Consider the following 27,700-nt stretch of genomic DNA (forward strand, 5'->3'; position numbering starts at 1 on the left):
AGTGTGTGAAAGGCATGGGTGGATTTTATTTATTACCCTATATCTACAATTTAATTTGAGGTAAAATATAAGCAACACATAAAAATGCCTATTTCTGCTACCATGTAATATAATTCTCCGTCGTGAATATTGTGATAAAGCTAATGACAACTCTATGCCATCACGTACTCTAGCTTCTCATAGCTGGTATTTTACAACTCTCACTGTCTGTGAAATCCAACCCGCGGAAGATTCTCCCACTAGTGGCGCGGAGCACCAGAGCGCGCGTGTCCCGAGCTCGCGGCCCCCACTCCCCGCACCCGAGTTCTACAACGGCGAAGGCGATGAAAACCCCTGCAGGCTGATCCGAGCTGGCAGCGTTCCAGAAACCCACAGCACGACGGGTTACGTGAGAGCGAGGCTTGAGCGTCTGTCCCCGGGGCCGGGCCCAACCCTCGCACCCGACCCGACGCTGCTGGGCCGCCCCGCGTGTCACTTGGATGCGACGTCACCGTGGAAGAGACTCCCGGCACCGCCTCTCTAGGCCACACGCTGACACACTAAACTCTCACCGGCTTGTCAGGGATCCAGATGGTGGTTTTTTAATTATGATAAAAAAAAAAAAAAAGAAAAGCATAGGAACCATGATAGATCGCTTAGGGAAAGGTTTAGTCAAATATACAGATACTAACTGTTCACTCCGTCGTCAAGGAGAGCCGTGAACAAAAGGGTCACTTAAATGATTTTTCAAATAGAAAAACTGAAAGGACTGAACGATCACAGGTGTTTCTTCACTGCAGGAGCTGAGATGTTCCAGGAGGAGAGATCTTCGCTTGATTGGAAAATAAACACCGTTAGCTGAAGGCTCTGCTGATACGTAAAAAATCTGATGAGATTCATCCCTGTCATTTTCCCTGTCGTTTTCCAGCATCGCTGTAAAATCCTTATAATACATTCCGAAGTAAACCAGCCATTCCAAATCTACAGTCACTCTGCTCTTTAATTCAATTCACAGAACTGCTGAAAAAGTAGACATTTCTATCTAAAAGTAGAAAAAAAGGTTTGTATAGAAGGTATTTCTGTTATACAAGTATATTACACGGCTTGGGGCAGTAACAGGTCCGAAAAGCTCTTCTCACCCACTGACTCTTTAGGCTACAATAGGAGACAAAACAGACAAGCGAGAAACCAGGTTATTGCGGATACGGGACATTAACATTGGCAAACAGCAAAACTCAATCAGCACTAAGTCCATGAACGGACGGTGAATGGCAAATTCCCAGACAAGAAAAGGTCGCCGGATAAAGAAGCGCGCCGTCAGGTGCAGATCGGAGCACCTACTGTGAAGCAAGTCCCTGCCCCTACAGCCACTGTCACTACTCAACAGCTCGGCCTTAGCGAGGTTCCACGGGACCAAAGAACCGAGCGGGCGGACTCCTGGTGTAGAGCTGCCTCTCCTGTTAACAACCTGGCCAAGTTCAAGGTTGCAGGTTCATTATGCAAGATGCCCAATGGACTGTGCATCTCAGCCAGACTCTGCAATGCTATTTTTGTCAGTGTAGTGATACGGAGTGTATTCCAATGGAGGGGGTGAGATTTACCCTATAGATTAGAAACAAAACATTTTCCTTTTAGGACAAAAGAGCTCTTACATCTTTGACTCACAAATACTGATCTAAGGGACATCTCTGTGCTTGATCCTCTAACTCAAAGCACCCAGTAGGGCTTACGCTTGACCTCCTATGACCTGAAGGTGGGGACACCATTTATGGCCGAAGCAGGGAAAACACACTAGCTTCTGAGCGCGCGGGCGGGTTCAGACGAACACGAGATGCCATCCCGGACACAGAAGCTGATTTACCCTAGGAGGGGAAGAGGTCTACCACGTAGGGTCTGGTTCTTGCTTGATCTGAGAGTTTCCATCAGTCTCCTTTATTTCTATCAAGAGAAACAAAAGGGAACCGGTAAATTGCACTATGAATGCAAATCTGTAGAATTATAACCCCACTCCTACCAAACTCCGCACTGAGATGATTTAATAGGAACCGTTAAGACACTGAAGGTATAACATTTTCAGAGACAACGGTCCTCCAGCCATCAGTTCTAAATTGTGTTACTGAAAAATCTCAAGGTAACAAGCACCTTATTACTCATCTATTTAAAAATCTAGGTTAGAAAGTAGTCATTGTACTGGTTCAGGATTCATTAAGAGTCACGTGGGGAAAACAGAGCAGAAGAACCACAAGTCACTGCTAACACGACCGCTTCTGGATGAGAACGACAGACACGACCGCTTCTGGATGCGAACGACAGATCCGATTCCCCGCGAGACAAAAGAAAACGCAACCACAGGGACTTGGGGAAACGGTGTGAAAACCACACTCGATCCTTCGTCCTGAGGACATTCTTAAGGGATTTCAGTGTCTGGCAGCTGGACTAAACCGTTTTACCTTCTGTCGCAGGAACCTCCAGCTGGCTGGGCTCAGCTGATTCTGAAGAAAAACACAGGAAGATTTACTCTAACACTGTCCTAAAGTCGCTCTCACTTACTTAAAGGGCCCAGAGGAAGCAAGGAGAAAGCTCTCCAGACAGTGTACACAAAGTACAAGTCCCATATCCAACAGCCGCTACAGCGTCTTGCACTTAAACGTGATGATCCACCAGACTCCCCCAAATCTCCTTACGGACACATGTTAAGTTACCTTGCGCACCCCAAGTCTTAAATAACGACCGTAATTAACACAGCTCTAACAAGAAAGAAGTCCCTTTTTAGGTCTCTCCCCCAATCCTGTGGATTCCTTTTTTTAAAAAATTTTATTTATTTATTTATTTGTCAGAGAGAGAGAGAGAGAGAGTGGGAGAGAGAGTGAGCGAGCATAGGCAGAGGGAGAAGCAGGCTCCCTGCCAAGCAAGGAGCCCGATGAGGGACTCGATCCCAGGACGCTGGGATCATGACCTGAGCTGAAGGCAGCTGCTTAACCAACTGAGCCACCCAGGCGTCCCGTGGATTCCTTTTTGATAAAATAAAAGCCTTTCATTGCTTTCAACTGGATCACAGTGGCCGGCCTCCAGGCTGGTTTCTAAGGAATGTTTAAAGTCACAATTTCCATCCGATACACCTGGGCTGATAACAAGCCTCAGACATGAATGGCGTAAAGGGGTAAAGTTGAGAACGACACACTCGTTGCTAAAAAAATTACACTCTACAACACTGGCCTCCTAGGGTTCCTGACCTCGTTTCTGCCTGACTGGGAGGGTGGGGTCAAATGACAGGTGGCCCACAGCTCTCGGTTTAGGACCCAGGGCTCGAGCGTGTACAGGCCTCCGAACACAGGAGTCAAAAGCACGACGTCTGAGTGCGTAAATGACTTCCCCCGAGGTCAGCGCCTGTAAGCAAGTGAGGCCCCCACTGCATCGCAGAAGTAGGAGTGTTTCCGTTTCCCCCGCTTGACTTACCTTGTATCACTGGGCCTTCTGACTCAGTCTGATCAACCAACTCTGAAAACGAAAGCAGATTCATTTTAACATTAACACAACGACAGGCTGTCACAACGGAAAAGCACGTTTACAGACGTTCTCTATTTGGATGCTTCGACCTTGCCACAAAGGCACGATTTTCCTGATGACGAGAAGGGGACACGCACGGAGAGCGCTGGTGCATCCCGTCAGAGGAACTAATTCAGGAAGTTCTGTCACCCGCTGCCACGCGGCTCCCCGGTGTGACGAGCGCGGCCCGTCACAAAGTGCCGGGAAGATCTGCGAGGCAAGGTCTGGGTTCTCTTTCATCACCGACACCGCCGGCGACTAACACACTGGCCAGGGCAGAGCCGATAATAAAACCAGAACCTTTAAAAAGAGAGCGCACGGCTTAGGGGTCAACCTAATGAGTACGTTTCATGACGACGTGAAACCCCAACCTTCGGAAGCAGAAGAGAAAGAACAAAACCTACGGCTCCGAGGCCCGAAGGCCCCGAACAGAGCCGCCAGCGTGAAGCGGAGCAGGAGGGCGGGGGCACCTACGGGGACGGCCGGACTGCCCGGGGGAGGCCCTCCGCTGCTCCAGGGGCCCCGGAAACTCCAGAACACGACACTGGAGAGGCTTCCGCTCTCCCAGGGCACACACAGAACCGAGGACTCGGTGCAGACGGGTGTCAGAGTCCTAACACCAACCGCAAAAGAGACGGAAGCTCTGTCGGGACCGGGGGAAAGAGAATTCTCACTTTTGAAAAACTTTGACAAGGTCCTTGGTGAAAATATGATTTTAAATGTTATGAACGCCAGGGAACTGGAAAACCACGTGCCTCTGTCGGGGCAACAACACACAGGGGCCCAACCTGCGCCGGACACCGGCTCAGACCAAGAGCAGCGAGCGGCAGTCACACGGCAGTCACACCGAATCCAGACTGTCCTTCCGGAGCGCGCCGAGCAGGCTCCAGGTGAGGGCTCAGCACGCTCTCACGAAGCGCTAGTCAGCGCGGCTTGCAGGCTCTGCAGGTCCCAGCGGTCTCTCACGGCCTGCCGGCCCCGCCCGAAGCAAGGAAGCCAGGAATGTTCTAATAAAACTTTATTTACCAACAAGCAGGAACTCGAGGATCCCTGTGTACGATGTCTGGCGCCAAATGAGTCATTTAAGCTGCTCGGAGACTCTCAAAAGGGGGACTAGTATCAGCATCTTATGAACGAGTAACCTGGGATTTAAACGGCCAAGCACCTCACCTCATTTTACATGTAGAAAAGCGCCTGGTGCGTTGGCAGTGGGGCTAAAACACCAAAACGTAATGTGACGTAAAACACCACATTCTGTGAGCGAAGAGCCCGTGCACAGTCTCTCACCCCCCAGAAAAGAAGAAAGGAAAAGATTTCATGAAATCTACTCACGGTTATTAATCACAAGTCCTGGAAATGGTCTAAAGAGAGAAACAAATTATGCAACAGTTAATTTTTGCCCTACAAGAATTTACACGTATATTCGGTTTATTGAACTAATATTTAACTCACGTCACTTACGTGTTAGAATGAGCAATGTTATCCAACTACGTTTCAATCTTACACTTTTTAATCTATGAACAGATAGACATATGAATAACTACCACAGACCATCATCAGAAAAGGCCACACTAAAGACGGTGAATACGACAGGAGCCAAGGAAAAAGAACACCGCAACTTCAGTGACATGGTCTAACGGCAGCGCGCTTTCACCCAGACCCCTGGAGAAGAGCACGGACCCCGGGCGTGGGCTAAGTGGGACAGAAACGGGATTTTTAGGGAAAGCGCACTGGGAGAAGGTAAGCGGAGGACGGAAAGCCCCGGGAGGTTACCGCATGAGCTGTTCCCAGAGCCGGTCCGCTCTGTACTAGAAACAGGGGGAACTTAACAGTGGACGGACTGGGAAGACTGAGCGACAGGGATGTTCTGGGGAGCGGCAGGGGTGAAGACTACAAGGACTCTTGCTCCGGCGGATGGAAAAGAGGACGCCCGCCGGACGCCTCCTGGGACGAACGGTATCAACGAACGTAACCTCGCGATGCCGGCAAGAGTACGGGAAAAATCATCACTCCTGTTCCGTGATCAGGAGCCCGTTCTCAAGGGTGAGGAACACAGCTCTACGGTACAGGCAAGGAGACAGAACGACCTGGCTGACTTGGGATCCGATCCCTATCTGACCTGAGGCTGGGATGACACTCGGAGGCATGGGCTAGCCAACCGCTTTCTGTCCTGGCTGAGCCAGTAAGTATTTTCGGCTTTGCGGACCATCCTGTCTCTGCCCCAGCTGCTCCGCTGCACCCCTGTGAGCTGAAAGCAGCGGCAGACGCTGTGTACCGCCAACTGTACTGCCGTGTTTTAATAAGGCTTTATAGAAACAGGCAGCGGCCTGGCTCTGGTCCACGGGCAAAGGTTCGCTAACCCCTTGCCTTCAAAACCGGACAACTAGGAGTCAGCCCAGGGAAAAGAGAATCTCACGGTGGAAGAACTCAAGGGTTTTAAGTGTTCCTTTCACTACATGGAAAACTTGGTTCCCTTATTACCCAGGACTACATTCTGGAAGAAGACTTAGCCTCACGATCGACAGATTCGTTCTTACAAACAAGCAGGGAAGACTCACTCACCTAATGACTGTGAATTTAATGAACTCAGCCGAATCTAAGATCCTTCTCATGGAGCTGATTTCCAGGTAACTGGGGGCTTTGAATGACACTCCGGGGGGCATGCCGTCAACCACCACACAGCCAGGGTTAATGGTGATTTTCCTGTAGGGAACTTTCACAGGGAAACCCATACCAATAGCTTCACCTAGGACAAGACAAACAGCGTAAAAGCACAGATCAGCTTCTATCACCTCCGGAGTGAGGAGAACACGCGAGCAGCATTAAGGACAGTCCCCGCAGTTAATGACAGTTGTGGTACCCGCCACACGACCTTACCTCCGAACCTCACTTCTACTCACCTGGACGGTGACCAACACTAAGAGTCTAACACAGCTAAGGTCTCCTTAGGAAAAAACTTTAGAAAAACCCGAACACTTGCATTTCAACTTCACTTCCTTTTACACAGGAAGACGACAGTGCGATCTACTGTCCAGCGCTTGCTGGGAGGAAACGTCCGAGCTTACCGCAAATGCCAAACTCACCAAATTTCCGACTGAAGAGGTCATTCACTTGCTCTCTGAGCTGTCTCGCTTTCTCAACTTTTGACAGCCTTTCGTTATCATCATCTGGAAAAGGCAAGAAGATGGCTGGAGCTCAATAATGCAATTTTAATTCCAAGTCCCTTTTTTGGTGCTCTGAGTGAACTCGTTTCATGTTTTGGGACAATTTAAATATCTTACACTAATTAAGATTGAAATGGCGTATCTGATTTGACTCTAACAAACCGTAAATGCTATGCCTTTGTTCCTGTTATAAGGAGCTTTGCCTGCCCTCCTGCCCAGATTTCCTAAACAAGACACTAAGTACTAGCTCATGCTGTGTCTGGTAACTGCGTAGAGCTCTCTGGAAAGGAACGGGTCAGATGATGTGTTCGATGAGTGCTCCCGGCAGAGCGGGCAGGGGTACCACACGGCACGGAGTGAGCCCCAGGAACCCGAGTCAGGCGAGTGAAAACCCAAACTCGGAAAACTCCACGAACAAGAGAAAAGGCAGAGAAGCCACACCTGGAATTGTCACCTGAATGATGTTAAGATCTTCCACACCCGATGCAGTGGTATTAACGTTCGGGGATGAATTTATTTTTCCTTAAAAGAGAAAGTTCGGATTAGAACACACATTAAATGGAATTAAACCAGCTCTACTGATGCACTTAAAATTCAGGCGACACAAGATAGTATTTAACCCAATTTTGTGAGAGGTTGTTCCTTTTTTTTTTTTTTTGAAAATTTTATTTATTTGTTTGCCAGAGAGAGACGCAGCGAGAGAGGGAACACAAGCAGGGGGAGCAGCTTCCCGCCGAGCAGGGACGCTGGGATCATGATCTGAGCCGAAGGCAGATGCCCAATGACTGAGCCACCCAGGCGCCCCAGGGTTGTTCCTTCTGATGGTATATTTTGTCAGTCTGAGGAATGAAGCTTCCCGAAAGACTGCCCCCTCCCACTCTTTTCTCTTTGTCGCTGTGCTCAGTATAGCGGCAGACACGTAAACATTCTCATAAATAAACTCAAAATTGTAAAGCAGTCAAAACCACAACTTTTAATGAGCTTTCCTGGTTTCAACTCAGTAGCTGTTCAATGATTTTTAAAAAAATCATTGCTGCAACATCCATTTCCCGCAACACACTTTCTGCAGCAAGGACACTCACTCGGAGGGCTCTTCGAGGAGGACGTGCTCTCCTTGATTGCGGTCTCGAACATCTCAGGCCTGAAAAACGGAAGGAGAAAAAACACGTGTGCTAATGATCCCGGAGTAAAACATTAAAAGTCAAAGATTTTACAAAACCATTTACTTTCTGTACATGTACGTTCAATTCTCAGTAACTTAAGAACAGAAAGAACATGTCCCTCATCTAAAGAAACATCTAGGAAAAACCCCGCTCTGCTCATGGTCCCAGCACCAACGAGCTCCACCAGCTTCAACGAGCTTCCCTTGCCCATGGTTTCCACTGTGTCCTGGAAGGATGCAGCGCTAGACTTGAGGATGGAAACAGGGAACACGCTGCACAGGGGCAGCATGGAAACAGAAACAAACTTGTGAAAACTCGAGCACAAGGCTTTCTCTAGGAAGACACAGAAGCAGAGGGCTTAGCTGCTGCCAGACCTCTCCAGACCTCTCCAGACCTGCTCAGAAGTACGAGAGGTGGCCATCCTGATTGGCAGTGTCAGCTCTGAGCATCTGACAATTCTGCTGTGTGACTCAAAAGCAATCGTGAATAGCCTAAAATTCACTTCCATTAACTTCATATAATTCTTGAGCATCGACATATATTTTTAATTTCTGATTATTCCCATCCATTTCAATTGTGTTCGCTTAATTCATAGACCTCCAAAGCCAACTGAAATTTAAAATATTCTGGGGATGCCTGCTGGGCTCAGTTGGAAGAGCTTCCGACTCTTGATCTCGCGGTCGTGAGTTCAAGTCCCAGATTGGGTGTAGAGATTACTAAAAAAATAAATAAACTTAAAGAAAGAAAGAGAAAATATTCTGGAGAAATCTGGAGAATTCTGGAGAAATCACAGGGCTTTACAAAACTGAACGACTGGTTAGACCCCAGCAGCACCGTTAACGGTAAGACAGCGGTATACTCAGCAAGGTCAAGGGGTTATCCCTCTGACAAGCTACAGCCCTCCTTCCCTCGTATAACCCATCATGAAATAATTAAAAGATCTACAGAAGCACAGCTGAAAGAGCTTTCTTTCTTCCTTTTAAAAATATTTTATTTATTACTTAAGAGACAGAATGAGAGAGAGAGACGGCATGAGAGAGGGGCAGGGTCAGAGGGAGAATCAGACTCCCCGCAGAGCAGGGAGCCTGATGCGGGACTTGATCCCAGGACTCCAGGATCATGACCTGAGCCGAAGGCAGTCACTTAACCAAGTGAGCCACCCAGGCGCCCAGAGCTTTCTTTTTTGACTCCTAGAGCTAATCAGGTCTTGGCACAAAGGGGAAGCCCAGACCCAATGTGCCGTCACGGCGCCACCACCTCCCAGCCAGGCTCCTTTCAGCTCACTGCGCTTACTTTTTGATGATGAACTTAATCTTGGCCTTGTTTCTGAGGATCTTCTCCAGCCTCGGAATGCCGAAAGTCGATGGCCGCCGGAAGGGCACACCCTCGGGCAGGCCCTCCACATAGAAGTCTTCTGGGAAAGACTCAAATAACGCAAAGGGCACCTTCACAGCTTGCTTGAGGCCGAGAGCTTCGCCTGTAACACACACAGACGTTCCCTTCTTTCTCACAGTCACGTTTCAAAACTCAACCTTTTTAAAAAAGTTATTTTAAAGTTACATTTTGTAGCTACTAAAATTATACCCCCCCCTTTTTGGGAAAAATTGTATTACTTTCAATTTTAGAAAAATGTGTTCAATGTTGCAGTGCTCAGGAAAGTGGGAGAAAAGGTGGCATCCACACCCGCAGAATGTGGGCACCTCCCCTGACAGTAACATGTCAACCCTCAACATTGTATTCTGCATACATTCTCCTACTGGGAAAAGGTTACCATTTATTTTAGCACTAATATTTCAAAATAAACTTACCACATTTTTCATTAAAAAGATTTTCAACTTTCTGTTTTAGGTCCGTGATTTTGGCATTCCAGGCCTCTGCAGGTGAAAAACACGGCAGTTACTAGCAATATTTGGCAAAATACCTCTCTGCTCAACAGTTTATGTCACTGTGCATCTTTAAGAAAAGAGACATAGGTTTTGAACACAGTCGTGTCTTGGCGACTACTCTAATCCTACATTATTAAACCGTTTCACTGTATTACTAAAACACTGGCAACAAATAAATGACATAAGCTAAAATCAAAAACAAATGAAAACCAAGAAACCTCCCAAAAAACAATGACAGCCCCCTCACTGTGCCAGGTATGGTTCTACCCTTGAAATAACTTAGTACTTACAATCCTCATAATAACCCCACGAGGCAGGAAGTAATAGTATCCCCATTTCACCAATCCAGAAACTGAGGCACAGAGGGGCTGAACAGCTATTATAGTACCTTTCATAGCTCATATACACTAACTAACCAAAGAAAGAACAATTCACCTAGAAAAATACAGCGTTTGTATTGGTTCCTTTTACATAAAATGATGAAATTAAGAAAAATAAAATTCTTATTTACCAAAGGAAAACTCTCTCCCTCGAGGCTTGAAGGGAACATTAGAACCATTAGTCTGGGTAGGGGTTCGAACCGTGGAGGTTTGAGGGTTGTTGTTATTAGGGCCTAAAGAAAAATTAGAAGGAAAAAATCATAATCAATACACGTACTTCATCATGTGTAAGTATCGCTCGTGTTTCCCTGAAAAACCACGTTACGTTCAGACCGCACGCAAACACTGTGAGTGCAGCGGGCACCGAGGCCCCCACCACAGCCTCCGTCCACTGTTCCACTTCCGTCCCTGCATTCAGCCATTTTCGCCCCAAACAGAATTAGCTTCCTGGAAGATGTGACGAATTTTCAATTCACTTAATGCTCCGACAAGCCCTTCTAGAGCCATCTAATTTTGGGGTAGCTATGTTTGCTTGTGTGTTTTCCTCTCAACCCTTGCACACAATCACAGCTTCGGGTACGGGTGTGCTGTCTCCACTACGAAGCCCTCCTCTGGATTCTGCAGCCGACTCTGCACACATCCTCTCTCTGAATTCTTAGTTCAAATTAGAAACAGTGTTATAGGAAACCGGTTGTTTTTCCACTGAATGAAAAGAACTATTAGTCGAAGGTATTCTTATAAATTCCAAGCCCTGACTCCTCTTTATGTAGAGGTCACTTAATGCTTAAATAGTAAGTTTATTTTAATCTGAAGAATTTTTAAAAACATAATACCCAAAATAATAGGAAAATAAGAAATTAAGTTTCTTCAAATTTCTTAAGAAAATAACCAACATTCTAAAGAGAGCTCTTCCAACTCCAAATTTCCCACTTTGCAGAATACCTGTATAGACTCTGGGCTTTCAGGGTGCCTCAGTGGGTTAAGCCTCTGAGTCTCGATTTCAGCTCAGGTCATGATCTCAGGGTCCCGGGATGGAGCCCTGCGTCGGGCCCTGAGCTCGGCGGGGACCGCTGGAGGTTCTCCCCCTCCCCCGCCCGACACAGCATGCTCTCTCTCAAACGAAATAAAATCTTTAAAAAAAATAAAAAATACCCTCTGGGCTGTCACCTAAACTACCTTTTTCTACTGAGTTACCTACTTCCTGTGCTGCCCTCCGTGGAGAACAACGTCTGCGGCGACACGACCAACAGCTACGGCTTGGTCACTGCCCCGAGTGGACCGCGTGTTTTCACAGGACACTCGTGCCCACCGTACCCGTGGGGACCCTGAGCCCGGGGGCTATGCAGCCTGCAGCCAAGCACAGAGCGCGTGGTGGGGCTGGGATCCCAACTAGCGGGGTCTGGCTCCTCGGCCTTCACCACTAGCCTCTGATGTGCCCGCGGACCGAACCTGACTCAAGCAACGTAAGCCCTTGGCGTGCGCACGGCCACCTTCCATCTTCTGAACTCAGCCTGGATATGGCCTCGGAATCCTGGGGAGCGTTAGAGGGGATGACGGCAGTGGGGGACTCAAGATGAAATGTACCTGTCATGCTCTATAAAACGACAAGGGGCGCCTGGGCGGCTCTGCCGGTGAAGCACCCGCCTCTTGATTTCAGCTCAGGTCACGATCGCAGTGTTCTGAGATCAGGCCCTCACGGGGCTCCTCCTTCCTCTACACCTCCCCCCACTCACACGCGCGCGCTTTCTCTCTAAAACAAATACGAAAGCCAAGTGTGCAAGGGCTAGCTGTCTCTAGCGGCCTGGGCTCGCCAGGAGGGACAACCACGAAGAGGCCATCAGTGCGCCCATGCCCGCAGCCCTTCAACAGGCTACCAAGCCCAGCCAGCTCACCCCTCTGCCTAGGCTCCGCGCTGGTGAAGCGAGCCTTTGTAACCCCACGGTGACACAGGAAGGCAGACAGAATGGACTTGACCGAAACATCCAGGTCCTATTCTACATTAGTAAGGCAGGATTCAGGTTTACAGTGAAGTGAAAAAGCACCACACACCCACTGGGGAAGCTAACTTTAAGACGACGACAGAGCGGAGGACCGGGAGGACCCGTGGCAACTGGAACGGTCGGCTCCCGGCGGGGGAGTGAAACGACCAGACCGCGCCGGGAAGGGCCGGCGGCACGGCGGTCCCTGAACAGCTCCTCGAGAGGAGACCACGCGCCGCGCTTCGCTTCGCTCAGCGGCGTTCAGTCTCGTTCTCAGCCAAGGCTGGAGACAGACCTGATGTCCGCTGACGAATGCGGAAACAAACGTGGGGAAGCCACACCACGGAGGGGTGCTCGCCGTGAGAAGGGGACACGGAGCTATGCCCCGAGTGTAGATCGAAAAGCCCCATGCTGCGAAAAAGCAGCCAGCCGCGAAGAGCAGAGCCGACGGGACTCCACTCACACGACATTCCGGGACAGGCCAAAGCATTCCGGGGGACGAAAGCAGACGGGGCGAGGCAGTGCCTGGGCCCAGCCGGGAGAACTGACTCCTGAGGCGCCGGGGAGCGGGACAGGGTGCTGGCGACGACCCAAAACCCGACTCCAACGCTAGCACCAACATTTCCCAAAACTCAGACCGTACGACCGCAATGGGTACATTTTACTGTGTACAAATTGTATGTTAATACATTTATCTTTTAAAGTAGAACAATTCCAAACAAGCATGATGTATGATGTAAAACAGTATTGGTGCGGTGCAGGCAAAATACCTCTCCCCCCACCGCTAAACTGCCAAGAAGTTCCCAGACACGGACACAGCTTTTTCTACATATATCGATTGAAAGTACTAGCAACTACTTTATGGTATTTTAACAAACAGTACTTAAATTCAGAGTCCATTTACAGACCTGGTGAAGGAACCAAAAGCTACCGTGGCACAGGAAATCTACGGCATGGGGAACATAATGTAAAGCCATTCTCTGTTAATCTGAAGGCAGCTCAAAACCATTTTTCACCAACCCATCACCGACCTTAGTCCACTCCTTTTCAATTAGAAACCAAATATATAAAGGATGCGAACTGAGGGTCTAACACTTAAATGGCATTTCTTTCAATTTAGAAACAATGGTTTGGTGGTGGTGTTTTTTTTTTTTAAGATGTTATTTATTTGGGGCACCTGGGTGTCTCAGTGGGTTAAAGCCGCTTCCTTCGGCTCAGGTCATGATCCCAGGGTCCAGGGATCGAGCCCCACATCGGGCTCTCTGCTCAGTGGGGAGCCTGCTTCCTCCCTTCTCTCTCTGCCTGCCTCTCTGCCTACTTGTGATCTGTCTGTCAAATAAATAAATAAAATCTTAAAAAAAAAAAAAAGATGTTATTTATTTATTTGTCAGACAGACAGACACACATACAAGCAGGGGGAGCAGCAGGCAGAGGGAGAAGACGGATCCCCGCTGAGCAGGGAGCCCAATGCGCAGCTTGATCCCAGGACCCCAAGATCATAACCTGAGCTGAAGGCAGACACTTAACCAACTGAGCCACCCAGGTAACCCCCCCAAAAATGGGTTTCTAAGCTGGTATGCATAATAAATGGGTTTATTACCAACCTAAACAGCATCCCATTCCTATCTTGTCTCCCTAATTCTACTGCAAAGCAAGAAAAGCTACCACCATTTACACGAGATCATTCTAGTTAATAGATTTATTTGTATTTAATAATCAGACCCTCAAAATATAAATGGAGATTAAAAACTTATGTCCAGGGGCACCAGGGGGGGCTCAGTGGGTTGAGCCTCTGCCTTCAGCTCAGGTCATGATCTCAGGGTCCTGGGATCAAGCCCCACATCGGGCTCTCTGCTCAGCGGGGAGCCTGCTTCCCCCTCTCTCTGCCTGCCTCTCTGCCTACTTGTGATCTGTCAAATAAATAAAATCTTTAAAAAAACCCCAAAAAACAAGAAAAGTTATATCCATACAAAAACTTCCATACCAATGTTCCTAGTAACATAATTCTGAATACCCCAAGCCAGAACCATTCCCAATGTCCATCTGATGGATGGATAAACAAAATGTGGCGTATCCACCCGATGTGATACTAGTTACCAAGAAAAAGAAATGCACACATATTAGGATGGATAGCACACAAAAAGTCAGAAACAGAAGGGGCGCCGGGGTGGCTCAGTCAATTAAGCATCTCACTTCGGCTCAGGTCATGACTTTGAGGTTCTGGGATCGAGTCCCTGCATCAGCGGGGAGTCTGCTTGTATGTCTTTCTTTGCCCCTCCCCCTCCTCTGCTCATGCGCACTCGCGCTCTTTCTCTCTAATAGACAAAATCTTTAAAAAATAAGAAACAGAAAACAAAAAGTGGTGGCGAACACTCGGGTGCTGCTGACGGGAATGTCGTGCAGCTGTGGTGGGGAACGGCACGGCAGGTACTCGAACGAAGGGGATTCAGTGCTGACTGGAGTTTGGACAGGGGAATAGGAAGGGCCAATCTCTTATCCTTGTCACGTGTATTTAAGCACAAATCTTAAAAAGCGGACGGAGGGGAAGGACTGCAGCACCGGGTCAGGCTACAACACAGGGGAACCTGGAAAACATTCCACCAAATCAAAGAAACCAGTCACGAAGGATCACCCACTGCCATTCCGCTTCCGTGAGATGTCGAGAACAGGCTTATCCAGAGACGAAAAAGTAGGTGGTGCCCAGGGGCTGCAGGGATGGGGAGATGTTAGGTACGGGCGGGGTCGTCTTCTGGGTGATGAAAACATTCTGGAGTTGGATTGGTCTGACAGTTGCACAACCTTATGAATACGCTGAATTGTGTATTTTAAGCAGTGAATTAAGAAAAAAAATGGTGAATTTTATATGTGAATTATATCTCAATTTTAAAAACATCACATGATCGGTGCCTGGGTGGCTCGGTCATTAAATGTCTGCCTTTGGCTCAGGTTGTGATCCCAGGGTCCTGGGATTGAGCCTCACATCGGGCTCCCTGCTTGGCGGGAAGCCTGCTTCTCCCTCTCCCACTAACCCTGCTTCCGTTCCCTTTCTCGCTGTGTCTCTCTCTGTAGAACAGATAAATAAAATCTTTAAAAAAGATTTAAAAATTAAAAAAACAGCATATGAGTTAAGTACCATTCTTATTACCATTTTACAGATGTATTAACTGAAGCAGAGATTTTAAGTACTTTGCCTAAATGACGGAGTCCAGACTTAAAAATCCAAACCTCTTAGCCCCCGAGCCTGTGCGCCACTTTGTTTCAAATTCTCCCTGTCCAACCAAGAGACCTAACACATACACTGTGTTTGCACAGTGGGTCCAGGCCGGTCTAGTACCCCATCTCCTGTATGTCTTGCCCTGTATGTATGTACACCTGAACCCCGAGCTCAGTCTTCTTGTATCCATGAAAACAGGACAAGAGGAAACCCAGAAGCCAGTCTCATAATTTGTGTTGTTTTTTACGCTCTATGTGTAAACCCAGTTTTGTAAAAATTCAAATGCATAAAAGCGAACAGTAAACTGAAGAATTAATGGATAGAATTAGTGAACTGGAGAATCACCAGAAACCTGCCCCTGAGTGGCCTTACCTTCCACAGTGACCTCAATTTCAGGAACTTTTGAATTGCTCCCAGGGCTCCGTGGTCTTTTCGGCGACTGCAAGGCTATAAAATAAGCACACGATCACTTTTGCATATTGGAGGGAAAAAAAAACCCACCCAGAAGGGGATGCTTTACTAAAGCAGAATATTCATACAGTTTGGATCTTTTCAAAGAAACCTAAAGAATTAAAGTGGTAATCCTCCACCAGAGTCTCAACAAAACTGTGGAAACATGAATGAAAGAGAATGGCAAGCAGGAATTTTCAATGAAATGGTTTGGGGGGGGGCGCCCACCACATTAAGTACCTTTAAAAGCAAAGAAACAAACCAAAAGCGCCGAAAAGACACTAGGCGCGTGACTCGGTGCGATTCAGGTAGTATCAGTAAGGAATGTTTCACTGCACAGACGGGAACACGGTGTATGTGGTCTCTTACCTTTAGTGTTTATTTTACTAGCCATTCCAGGAGGCAGGTAGGAAATAACCAGTTCAGGTCTAGAGAGAAAACCAAGAAATATTAGAACACCCAGCATACCACTGGTCTTCACAGCTAGTAAATGTTACCACGACCAGTGATTTTCTTTTCTAAAGACCATCGTGCTGTAACGTGACAACACATTCTGTCACTATGGACAAGAACAACCCTCACTTTTCCCTCCCACCGCGACCTGCTACAGGATTTTGTGATGAGTAAATGACTTCTTCTGTGAAGTGAAAATTAACAGACACTAGTTCAGTCTGGGCAAGTATGGAAACCCTGCAGACAGGCAAGTAAGAAACACAAGCCCAGAAGCCCAGGCGGCCTCAGGAGCACTGGGGCAGCGACAAATCCGTCCTCATCCTCCATTCACGTACTGAGGAAGGCGAAGCAGCAGCCCCGGGTCTTTGACCCAGCCGAACACCACCCCTGAGAGGCAGGTGTCACCCTTCTCCTTGTATGGAAGAAGAAAATCTAGGCGAGTTCAAGGACGAGCCAAGGCAAGGGCCTGTGCCAAGGCGGCAGCTCGGCGCTGAGCTCTCCCATCACGGCGACAAAGCCACAGTGGCCACCCGCAGCCAGGAAACACTTCAGACAGAAACAGAACTTTACTGTTTTGACGCCAGAAATGACTATATGGGCAAATTGAACTTACTTTTTAACAACAAACTTGATTTTATTACTCCCACGGACAATCCTTTCAAGTCGCGGGATCCCGAACCAGGTAGGGCTTCGGAAGGGAATTCCTTCTGGCAAGCCTTCTACGTAGAGGAACTCGGGGTTTGATTCAAACACGGGGTATGGAACCTTGACCGCCTCTGTGAGTCCCAGAGCTTGAGCTGCAAGTTAAGAGAACGTAACATATAGAAGGTAAAATGTTACGGGCAATCTTTTATTTTTTTGTCTGTATTCTTTTGAAAAATGTTTCCTTTTATCAAGGTATAGCTGGCGTGTAACATTACACTGGTTTCAGGCATAATGATGTGGTATTTGTACAGATTGCAAAGTGATCACCACGTAAGTCGAGCTAACACCTGGACATTCTCAAATGCGTTATGCAAAGATTCCCCACCATCTAGCGATCTACACTCAGTGTTTTTCTTTTCTTAAGGGGAGTCCCCACTCGATTATTGGAAGCATTTTGCATAGTATATTGCGCAAAACTCAAGAAGGGGCCTAAAAAATAGTATTTTGAAAAAGAACATTTCAACGCTTCAGCGAATCGCGAGGGAAGTGCCATTGTTAGAACGATCTCTGCGCTCTGGGCAGGATCGGTAACTACGGGCCACGGCACACCGAAAGCGCGGTTTGCCGATGACAGCTACGAGCTGCACGTGGTGCACCTGAGCGCAGCTCATCTGGAGAGAGCAGAGGCAGAGGCAGGAGGTTCTCCGGGACACAGCACAGGAACACCTTTCAGGAAGGGCAGACGGGAAGGCCCCGCAGGGACGGCTGTCACGCCCACTCCTTCCCTCCTTCTCCAGGACGGACACACGCCATCAACGGAAACACGCCCGCTGGGTCCCCTCAGAAGCCCCCTCAAGTCCGCGCTCCCGGAACCCGCGGCCAACACGTCGGCGCCGGGACAAGCGCAGAGTCGTGTCTGCTGCACGTGCGGGGTCAGCCCGCCGCGAAGCGCACGCGGCGGAACCCGGCCTTCCCCCAACTCCGCCCTTCGCTGCCGTCCGGACGCGCCAGAGCGCCGCGCCTGGGAGACACACAGCCCCGCGCTCAGGTTCGGCAGCGGACTCCGCAGCCGGGATCGACGAAAACCCCGCTTCTGGGGCCTTCCTTCCGCACAGCCCCACCGCTGCGAGTCGCGCAGAACACGGCCTTCCATTCAGCTTTCTGAACTCAGACATGATCGCTGGGTTTCACTTACCGAATTTCAAATTAAAAATCTCTTCCACTTGCTTCCGTAGCTTGGTGATTCTGACATTCCAGTCTTCTTTGACTAGAAAGCACAAGTAAACGCGATTAACAACGTTCCTTCTTGGTGCGGACACAGGAGGAGGCTGGATGCGGTTCTCCCCGTGATGTTCCTGTTCAGAACGTTCCGCTCTACCTGACATACAACACTCTGTTAGTTTTCGGTGTTAAGTCCAGTGATGCTCTGGACTTGGTTTTGTTTAGAAACAAAACCTCTGGGCCTAGAGGAGACTCCCTGCACCTGGCAAACACCGGAGCTTCAGAAGGACAGAAATCAAATTTCAGCCCACGCTGTAAATAAAGAACGAGTGTGTACAGAGGCTCTAAACAGTGTTTTTCGAGGGTTCCTCCTTGGGGGAGCGCCACAGGACCCTGCCAGGGCAGGGAGGAGCGGCCGTGTGAGGTTCACGGAACAGTTTCGACTGTATGTACTTTCTGTCAGCCGTTCCTTGCCTTATCAAACCAGCATGTGGCTAGAAATCCACAGAAAGGGAAACTTCACTCATCACAGAAAATCACAGAAATACATGGGAGAGGTGCACGTGAAGGGGATTACAGAGATCTGACCTGCCACTACTCACGTCTATAGCCGGGCTTCTTTCCCTCCTCCTATGCACAAGACAACAATCCCCTCATAAATAAAGGTAAAATGAGCCACCTCAGAAGACACATAGGATGTCACTTACTTAAAAGACACTCGAGGCTTGTTTGCTGGAGCTTCGGATAGAGAGAAGCGGGGGCGGGGGGAGGGGATGGACAGAGGAGAGAGCGAGCGAGAGAAAGAGTAGGAAGGGAAGGAGGGCAGAGCACAAGGATCCCATTCAGGGCGGAAGTCATCTGTGCCTGTGGACAGAGGCAGTATGGAAATGCTGGGAAAGTTCTGGAAATACTGCTAAAGGTCAGCGGCTTGGGAAAATCTTGTAATACACTTTTACTTTGGGGAAGTACCTTAAAAACTCTTACTTTTAAAAGAAAACCTACCATCTCAAGTGTTTTGTGTGGTGTGGCTCAACTGTTCAGCCAGAGGAAGGAAGTCTGGTACAAACCAAAAACGAGTCGGACAAAACATCAGCACTCCACTTCTCCAAGGTCAAGGGCTCTGTTCACTCGTCCACTTTCTGCCTCACCCAACACCTCCTCTGCTGGTAAAGGTCTCTGCCCGACTCCTCCTGGGAAGCGGGTGACCCTTCCTGCTCTGCCCCTTCAAAGCTCAACCGCCTGGTTACAACTCCAGGACTCTCTCCCACGTGACACATGTGTCTCTGTTACAGAACTGAGGGCAAAGTGCCCCCATGCGTTTAAGCATACAAGTTTTATGAAATCTCATGTCATGCCAACAATTACGCAGACCTTCCTAATGGGGTAACTAACTTGTGTTACGCAGTCTGACTTGAATTAGCCCAGCAGAAAACGGATGCCTGGTTTATCGGCAGACCTGATGCCTGGTCCTGCTAGAACCAAGAACGACAACTTTAACTCCTGCCACGGTCTCCTGAGAAAGGTGGGAGGCCGAGTACCATTAACGATTCAGAGCATCGAGACTCTTCTCAGATGACAGGTTTTTCAAGGATCTCAGCCAGAGGACGACAGGCAAGTCCAGCCGACCCCGGGCTCCCTCAATCTATTGTCACATTTGCAGTCGCTACCAGAATGATCAACCAGCGATCCCATAACCATGACCCTGAATTTGCTGCTTCTCTTGAGAAACGAAGACTCGGCCAGAGCCTCCTGCCCCGGCCACACCGCCCCCCCCGTGAGCCCAGCTGCGCCTTCCAGGGGCTTCTCCTCCCGTCCCTTCTGTCAACAGAGCCTGGCTCATCCCCGATCTTCCGTCTGTCGCCAATACTTGCTTTGTCTAAATCAAAAGCAGGCCGAGGAGGCCGCTAGGCGGATTCTGCCGCTCACTGATCACAGCGGCTCCCCAGCAGGGCTCCTGGCACAGGAGAATTCGGCTTCCCCTGCACACGGTACTTCTCAACCATTTCGCAGGCCGCCATAAACACAAATGGCTTTGCCATCTCTCTGGTATCCTGGCTCGCCTTCGCTGGCTGCGTGCAGGCACCCGCAGGGCCTAGTACAGACCTCTTGGGTATCTGTTTTTTTTTTTTTTTTAAGTGACAGAGAGAGAGAGAGCGAGACAGCGAGAGAGGGAACACAAGCAGGGGGAGTGGGAGAGGGAGAAAGAGAAGCAGGCCTCCCGCCGAGCAGGGAGCCCGATGCGGGACTCTGATCCCAGGATCCTGGGATCATGACCTGAGCCGAAGGCAGACACTCAGCGAGGAGCCACGAAGTCGTCCCTCTTGCATGCCATTTTGTAAGAACAATTAACTGCGTGAATTCAGAAACGCCCCCTAGCTCTTAGCAGAAGTCTGTAAGGCTGTAGAAGGCACACAAGCTGCGGTCGCGTTTCCTGACACTACGCACGCGCAACAAAAAGATGGCAAAGGAATAAAGGCACACTTATAGTTCAGATGGAGAAAATAAAACCATTCATTCACACAACGGAGACCGAGACCTCCCAGTTCCACTGGGCTATGAGGTCAGTGCAGCTGCAGGAACCACGCTGTTTGTCATGGAGACAACAGGGGCCGAGTGACTACAGATTCAGGTCTGAGTGTGCAGCCTCTGCCACACCAGCTACGTGCAGCAACCCAAGACTCGGAATGTGCTTCCCTGGCGTGAGATGTACTCCGAGTGTAAAAAGACGCACTGAAGTTGTATCTACCGTGTTTGCTGATTTTGATTACAACATGAAACACAGATCTGGCTCCCGGAATATTAACAATGACACACGTGGCATGCATTCGTGACACACGTTGTATTTCCACCGAACACCACGGATCTAAACTCAAAGCCTGAGCTTTCCCAGAACTACCTGGGTGTGCACTGATACATGAAGGGGCCTGTGCTGAGCCTCCACATGCGATTTCTGGGCGAAAGGGAGAGAAGATGAGTCCCGTCAATTTAAAAGACCGTGAAAAACACCGATCTGAGCTTTTCAAAAGGAACTCACAGCTACCTTACCTGGTGTGTTCGTTCTTGGCTGAGTGACTTCAGTAGTGCTGTGGGTCAGAAGCTCTGGTCTGCAAAAACACGGGCGAGATGAGTAACAGGGCGCGCAGGAGCGCCCCACGGGCCGCCCCACACAGCCGGGCGCTGTCCGTGACGTCACCACGCTTCAGTCCCACTTCACTTCCAGTGGGGGAGAAATCAGCTGGAGGACTCGATTATTTTGAAAACAGCAATTTTCACAGATTCAGGTTCCGACCGAATGTCCTCAAAGGCACGTGAAGCCCAACGGTGCGAAACCAGGCGCCGTCTCCCCAAAACTGTTCAACTGCTTCTGAAACCGCACGAGCTCCACCACAATACAGTCCAAAGCATCTAACTGTGCCAAACTGAAGAGCCCTCTCCCTTACAAGATGAGACCCAGTGACCATACAAACACACAAGCCCCAACGAATAAGCCAGAGCTATGCATTCTACTGGCACAGCAGCCTTCTGTATTCAAGACAGGCCTTCGGCACCCTCTCCCTCCCCACAAATCACCCATTCCTCTACCTTTCAAACTCAAGCCAGAAGAATCCTTTTAAAACACAAATCCAGGGGCGCCTGGATGGCTCAGTGGGTTAAGCCTCTGCCTTCAGCTCAGGTCATGGTCTCAGGGTCCTGGGATCGAGCCCCGCATCAGGCTCTCTGCTCAGCAGGAAGCTTGCTTCCCTCTCTCTCTCTCTCCGCCTGCCTCTCTGCCTGCTTGTGATCTTTCTCTCCATCAAATAAAATGCAAATCCAAATTATTATTATTTTTATTTTTAAAGTAAGTTCTTCGCCCAATGTGGAGCTTTAACTAGCAAATCCAAAATCAAGAGTCGCACACCATACCAACTGAGCCAGTCAGGGGTCCCACCAACTTCTTTTACTTATTGATTTGTTTGTTTGTTTATTTATTTGTCAGAGAGAGTGAGCGAGCGAGCACACAAGCAGGCAGTGAGGCAGGCAGAGGCAGAGAGAGAAGCAGGATTCCCGCTGAACAAGGAGCCCGATGGGGGACTCAATCCTATGATCCTGGGATCACGACCGGTTTAACCGACTGAGCCACCCAGGCATCCCCCACCAACTTCTTTTAAGAAGAACTGGCTTTAAAACCTTTTCATTACTCTACTGACAGTACAGGACCGAAGGCCTTCCTCCGCGGGCCTGCATCTGCCTGGCTTCCCACATCCACAGGGCATCGCTCCCTCCACACCGAATGCTGCAGTCATGTGACCCGCCCTCTCTCCTCTACTTTTACTATTTCCTGTACTCGAAGCCCTTTTCCACTACGCTATGCACCGCTGACCCATCTACTGGCCACCCTCACCTTCTTCCCCAAAGCACCCTGTAACAAGCCTCCCAAGACAGGGTTCCTGTTGGACCCAGCTTTGTCCATCTGGTACCTGATACTAAATAAACATTCCCTCGAGAAACGAATCTAACTGTAATACAACTTTATTTTAAATATGGACAGTAAGTCCAGCAGGAGGGGAACAAAAGACCCCACTTGCATGAAATTAATCTTTTTTTTTTAAGATTTATTTAATTGCGAGAGAGTGAGAGCTAGAGAGAGCACACAGAGAGACAGGGGATGAGGGAGAAGCAGGCTCCCCCACCAAGCACGGAGCCCGACTCGGGGCTCGATCCCTGGGATCATGACCTGAGCTGAAAGCAGGCGCTTAACCGACTGGGCCACCCAGGCGCCCCGAAATTAATCTTTTCTTAAGGATAGCATTACAATTGTTTCTGGAGATTATCATCTTACCTTTTAATAACAAATTTAATTCGATTGCCCACTTGTATGATCTTCTCCAGCCTTGGGATGCCATACCAGGAGGGACTTCTAAAAGGAATGTTTTCAGGTAGTCCTTCCACGTAGAGGTCATTAGGATGCGCCTCAAACTTCTGGTAAGGAACAGCCTTGGCCTCCGCGCTCCCCAAGGCTTCGGCTTTACAAAGGAAACACAATTCAGGAGATTAAGCTCCTGCCGAAATCACAGTTTAGTATAATCCAAAGCAAAGTAGCAGTCAACTTTTTGGAAAGCAAAGTAAATTCTGGAAACATACATACTAACTACGGAAACAGCAAAGGCAAGTATGAATGGCCCGTGATCAAGAGGTAACTTCTGGTAGAGGGAAGCTTCTAGATTCCATCTTAATAGCTCTATGATCCTGTAAGAGCTTTTTCAGTATCTTTGGGAAGAAATCAACAGGATAAGAGAACTACCATACAGAATAAAGAACGTAACTTAAATACTACTTTGTCAAATCATCTGTGCTCTGAGTGTGAGAATTCTATTAGTGGCTCCTAGACACAGTTACTACTTTTTACTTATACTGCAACCATGAGATGAATGTTCTTTACCCCGCCTACATGAGTGTGGCATTTTAAAAGTAGCTTCTGCAGAGAAGGCGTGGAATGGAAATAAAAACAGCAGGCAGAGACTGGTTTAGATTAAAAGCTGCTATCAACCAAAGCTACCGCTTGAGTTTTGTTTAGACCCAGATTCAAAGCAAAACCTTTATCTTTTTTTTTTTAAGATTTTTTCTTTTTTTTTTTTTGATAGGCAGAGATCACAAGCAGGCAGAGGCAGGTAGAGAGAGAGAGAGAGAGGGAAGCAGGCTCCCCGCTGAGTAGAGAGCCCGAGGCGGAGCTTGATCCCAGGACCCTAAGATCATGATCTGAGCCGAAGGCAGAGGCTCAACCCACTGAGCAACCCAGGCACCCCTCAAAGCAAAACTTTTAAAGGGACTTTTCAGATGAACAAGGAAACTCGCAGACAGAGTGTCTAAGAGCGGGTACAAAGGAACGGTTAATTGTGTCAGGTGTGACAACAACACGGTGCTTGTATAAGAAATGAAAGCTCTATTCAGAGGCGCATGAACACAACATAAATGATGCAATGCCTGTGATGTGCTTCATGTTCCTACCAAGGGAAAAAAAAACAAGAAAAGATGAACAGTGTGGACAATCTTCATGATCACTGATTCTGAAAAATGGGTACATGGGATGGGGCGCCTGGGTGGCTCAGTGGGTTAAAGCCTCTGCCTTCGGCTCAGGTCATGATCCCAGGGTCCTGGGATCGAGCCCTGCATCGGGCTCTCTGCTCAGCAGGGAGCCTGCTTCCCTTCCCCCTCTCTCTGCCTGCCTCTCTGCCTACCTATGATCTGTCTGTCAAATAAATAAATAAAATATTTTTTAAAAAAATCGGTATATGGGAACGCATTGCACTCCCTTTCCAGTTTTGAACAGGTAGAGAATTAAAATTTCAAAGTGTAAACACGGCATCTGCAACCCGCGCTCTGAAGCGACTCCGAAACAGAGCGCTAGCAAGAAAGGTCAAGGTCTTCCATTAGCTTCCGCCTTGTGTCATGCGCACTGAATCCGAAGGGCCCAAATATAAGATCCCCCTCTTGCTCGTTTGCTTTTTTAAAAAGATTTTATTTATTTACTTGTCAGAGAGAGAAAGAGTGCACAAGCAGGGGGAGCAGCAGGCAGAGAGGGAAGCAGGCTCCCCATGGAGCAAGGAGCCCGACGCAGGGGCTCAATTTCAGGACCCTGAGATGACGACCTGAGCCGAAGGCAGATGCTGAACCGCTGAGCCACCCGGGCGCCCAGGACCTCTCTGCTCCAAGTAAAGACTGTGTATTTGGAACCGCACACAGTGTGATGAAGATCATGACTGTTAAACACTCCCTCAAGAAATACGGCAGAGCCTTTCACACCTGGGAGAAATCCACAAAACAACTGGACACATAACAGATTAATGATTACCGGGGAAATATGGCCAGAAAGACCACAGTCATGATTCGAATGGAATTCCCATGAAATAAAAAGGAGTCAAGTGCTGGAGTGGAGAGGCGAAGAGCAGAAGTTTCGGGGAAATGGAAGGTCAGCTGCGAAAGCTGATCGCCAGGGAGGCTTCCTCTAGAGAAAACAAGCCCCCTCGCTCCCCCGTCCCCTCCTGTCCCCAGACCCCACGCCACCCTTGGATACTTCATACTCACCGAGGCTCTGCGGCTCTGCCCTGTACCTTCCCCCTGGTGTCTGGGGGCGCCCCACTGCCTTCTGCTCTGCCGCGTTCTCAGCACCTGGCGCCCAGGTGCAGAAGGCCTACAACTATTTTGGTGAACCAGTGGAACCTTCTAGACTTATGATGTTTGACACTTACAAAAATGTAAGCTTTCCCCTTTCCCTTTTAGGAACCTTAGAGGAAGCAGCAACCCTCTCTACGGTACTTACAGTCCTAGACTCACCCAAGGCCATGAGCAAAAACAAAGAACCAGACTTTTACTGTTTCTAATGTAGTGACAGGTAAGCTCTTACCTATTTTCTTAGCTCCGACACGAGGCCAGAACATTTTCCACTGGCTCCCTCTTCTGTGAATGAGAACATTCACACAGCCTCTTCTTTCCACAAGGCCAACGTCTGCTTGCATGGCAAGCATCAGTGGTGCCAACAGGTTTGGCCGACTCTCTTCCTAAGTTCAACTTTCAGAACCACACGGGAGGGAAAAGTTTAAACCTGTTCGTGCAGACACCCTTGGGCTCTGATGACGCTATGGCGGCCTCCTCCATCTGACTCATTTCACTAAATGCCTCGGAAATACAGTGACCTTTAAAGTGGGGAAGACAGTTTGGTTTCCTGCTCATTAGCTGATCTTTGACCAGACATGCTAGGAGGACAGAACTTGTCAGTAAGGCCCTGCATTCATACTGGGTAGTCGAGGACAGGGACGAGGAGAAAATACTTAAAACTCAGACTTCTCCCCAATGCCTCCACTGCCAGGTCCAGCGCACAGTCAACAGCAAGTGCACGGATTCTGCAGACAACAGATCACCAATGACCTAAGCTCGCAGCTGCCATCCGAGAGGTCCCCAACAGCTGGTTTATTTCGTCTAACACCCAGTGTCACACACCTCTCTCGGCAACCACGGGGCAAGTCAGAATCATCGGCCAGGAGACTTGGCTTTTTTGGCGGTAAAACTCAAATGGCTTCTCCCGCAGAGCAGGAAGAAACGCTGCGGTCCTTGGGACTGTCCGTGCCGGCCAGCCACACTGCCCTCCACGCAGCCTGCCTCGCGTGGGGCAGCTGGGGCGCTCAGGACAGCCTCTGGTCTTCTCCATGACATAATGGAACGAGGCCGCCCGCACACACGCCCGTGACACAAGCCTGTTCCCCAAGTATCAGGACAGCACCTGCTCCAGCACTAAGCACAATTCTAGCAGCAGCAAGACGCCAAGATCTTGGCTGGCGTTGTAGGGGGAGGCAGAAGACCCCCATCCGTGCTCTGAGGAATGAAAATGGGATGAGACAGGATGTGCTCCGTGGCGTGCGGCAGATGGGCCTTCCAGTGAGGACCTGGCCAATGCGGCCGCACTGGAACTGAGATATAGACGAAAAGGAGAGGCACAAAAACATGAGGCCCCAGCAAGGCAACACTCCCCACGAGGGCTGGACCTTTGAAAATTAAAGGACAAGGAGACAGTCACTAGAGTCGGTCCGGAGTGAGCCGGGGGACAGTCCACGAGGTGACATTAGAAGCAGGGTGGCCGCGAGCAGGGACTGTGGGGTTCATTCCAAGAACAAACGGAGGCCGTGGAGTAGAAAACAGAAAAGGAACTTGTGTTTCTAATGATATTAAAACCTATCGGCTTTGTAGCACCAGCTCTGACAGGGTGAGAGACTGCAGCAAAGAAGAAAAGGGTAGGATCTGGGCTGAGCTGTAAGTCCGGTCAGCAGGAGGCCTTGTGAGAATCAAGAAACCCAGGGTGACTCCCAGGGCTCTGGCTAGGACAGCAGGGGAGAGGGTGGTTTCCCTGGATGGTTGGGGAAAGGAACATTGTTACAGAGGGGGACAAAGATGCTAATTCGGACACATGAAGTTGGCAGAGGTACCAAACAGGCCAAATGAGAATGTCAAATGAGAATGTCCAGGGCTAGCAGCTTAAATGCAAAAGCCATCAGGAAATAGTGAATCACGGTACTATGTTTGCGACATGAGATGGGACGGACTGGCTGCCGAGAGAGCCCAGCAGGGAAGGAGGCATCGGACTCAGGACGGAGCCGCCAGGCAGCACTCCAGCGCAGACTGAACTAGAGGGAGGTGCCATCAAGAACGAAAAAGACAACCAGTGACATGGGAAGAAACCAAGAGCCAGCCAAGCTCGAAACTGTCCGTATAAATGGTTTGTAACCGTGAAAACAAGAAAAAGAAGAAACACAGCCCAGTTGAAGGCTGTTGAGAAGCACGACATAGCCGGGCGGAGTGGCCCAGGGTAACAAGAGATTCCGCAGCGACAAGCCAAACCGAAGTACGGTGACGTGTTTGGGGACGCGAGCCGGCAAGGCCAGGGAACAAGAGAACGGGGGGGGGGGGCACACCCCGTTTTTGGATTACCAGCCCTCAGGGACAGGCTGGGACCCAGGCCTGCTGCTACAGAAAGCCACACCAAGCGCTACAGAAAGCCACACCAAGCGCTACGGAAAGGGCCAAAGACAAGGGACTCCTGGGCTGCAAGGGGCCTGGCGCTGTCCCAGCAACACTGGGTCAGAGTCACTCAG

The 27,700-nt window shown here is 49.2% G+C and overlaps 1 protein-coding gene across 4 annotated transcripts in view; it reads right to left on the bottom strand.

Annotated features, from left to right (window-relative positions):
* GTF2I (general transcription factor IIi) overlaps positions 1–27,700 on the bottom strand; it is a 106,870-nt gene continuing 79,170 nt past the window's right edge. For all 4 annotated transcript variants that reach the window (XM_080829788.1, XM_080829787.1, XM_080829786.1 and 1 more), the window contains 18 exons: positions 22,900–23,083; positions 21,126–21,184; positions 18,055–18,126; positions 16,828–17,011; positions 16,131–16,189; positions 15,684–15,758; positions 10,250–10,351; positions 9,661–9,726; positions 9,146–9,329; positions 7,772–7,830; positions 7,131–7,211; positions 6,609–6,692; positions 6,088–6,271; positions 4,858–4,886; positions 3,436–3,477; positions 2,430–2,471; positions 1,841–1,917; positions 1–1,134 (listed from right to left, as the gene is read on the bottom strand). In XM_080829788.1, coding sequence (XP_080685914.1) covers positions 1,859–1,917; positions 2,430–2,471; positions 3,436–3,477; positions 4,858–4,886; positions 6,088–6,271; positions 6,609–6,692; positions 7,131–7,211; positions 7,772–7,830; positions 9,146–9,329; positions 9,661–9,726; positions 10,250–10,351; positions 15,684–15,758; positions 16,131–16,189; positions 16,828–17,011; positions 18,055–18,126; positions 21,126–21,184; positions 22,900–23,083 — 1,565 coding nt within the window. In that variant the 3' untranslated portion in view covers positions 1–1,134; positions 1,841–1,858. The remainder of the gene's footprint in view (positions 1,135–1,840; positions 1,918–2,429; positions 2,472–3,435; positions 3,478–4,857; positions 4,887–6,087; positions 6,272–6,608; positions 6,693–7,130; positions 7,212–7,771; positions 7,831–9,145; positions 9,330–9,660; positions 9,727–10,249; positions 10,352–15,683; positions 15,759–16,130; positions 16,190–16,827; positions 17,012–18,054; positions 18,127–21,125; positions 21,185–22,899; positions 23,084–27,700) is intronic.

Source organism: Martes martes (assembly GCF_963455335.1).
Source record: "Martes martes genome assembly, chromosome: 18".
Classification (NCBI taxonomy): Eukaryota; Metazoa; Chordata; class Mammalia; order Carnivora; family Mustelidae; genus Martes; species Martes martes.